Raw genomic sequence first — 1,081 nt, 5'->3', positions numbered from 1 at the left:
GATTTGAAAATTCCTGAATTTCTGATATCATAATCTTAAAAATCTAATACGAAACTTAATATATAAAACATAATCCTTTTTGTTGCAATTTCAATACTCCTTCCTAAATTTGGTTTGTAGATTATACCAAAAATACAGATATAAATGACTACTTAGTAATGTACCATCCTGGCAACATTATATCCATTATATTATGTCATGCATTAGCAACTATATATAAGAGAATAATACATTATTTTACCCAGAAAAGCCTTAGATTACGACCATGTGGTGTTAGGAGAATTACTAAATGCACACATAAAACCGGGGTTTGATTCCTCAAAGACTCTGATTTCAAAAAGAAGCAAGTTTGTCCATGAATAATCTAAATTTTGGGTATTCACGGGGTTTAAAATTTTTGAAAGGTTTACCCAGACGTAACAAAAAAGGTTAACAGTTGTTTTATCAGGATTTTGCATCAGACTTTCAGGGCACAGAATGAGGAGTATGACAGATAGAGAACTTTCTTTCTCATTCTGTAGAATATGATACAGTTATCTCTCTCCAAACTACAAACTACATCAATTGTGGATGAAAAAAAGGAGAAAAAAAATTATGAGGAGGACAAAAGGGTCTAAGAAGTTGAAAGCTAGGATTCACATACAAAAATAAAACTACTAACCTGTATATCCATTGCTGGTGCCAGAGTCTGGCAGACATTCTCTCTGATGGAAAAGTCTCCGCTACTCAGTGTTCTGGCAACAATGTCATTGGTGTTGACTCCAGCCACCAGAGTAATAGGAAGACCCATTTTCTGGGCTAGACATCCAGCTGCAGAAATAATTCATGAATAGTAGAAAATCTTTAATAATATAAACATATATACCATATAATATTAAATTGAAACAAATTTTGATTTAGATTTTTCTTTGTAGTAACAGAAATCTATCTGTATTAACTCTTTCTTTACAGTGCGTATACACTGCATTCAATAACGTATTGCTCTGACCGCTCCATTTTCCATGCTGCAAGGGGTAGTGTATATTATGTTGTTGCAACCAAAAAATTTACTCATTGCAATATTTTTAACTTACTGTTGACA

At 32.6% G+C, this 1,081-nt stretch overlaps 1 protein-coding gene across 3 annotated transcripts in view; it reads right to left on the bottom strand.

Annotated features, from left to right (window-relative positions):
• LOC119594583 (threonine synthase-like 2) overlaps positions 1–1,081 on the bottom strand; it is a gene marked incomplete in the record, with an annotated part of 25,547 nt that overhangs the window by 11,587 nt on the left and 12,879 nt on the right. For all 3 annotated transcript variants that reach the window (XM_037943621.1, XM_037943623.1, XM_037943622.1), the window contains 1 exon segment: positions 662–810. In XM_037943621.1, coding sequence (XP_037799549.1) covers positions 662–810 — 149 coding nt within the window.

Source organism: Penaeus monodon, chromosome 34 (assembly GCF_015228065.2).
Source record: "Penaeus monodon isolate SGIC_2016 chromosome 34, NSTDA_Pmon_1, whole genome shotgun sequence".
Classification (NCBI taxonomy): domain Eukaryota; kingdom Metazoa; phylum Arthropoda; class Malacostraca; order Decapoda; family Penaeidae; genus Penaeus; species Penaeus monodon.
This window is presented reverse-complemented; position numbering and strand designations above follow the sequence as displayed.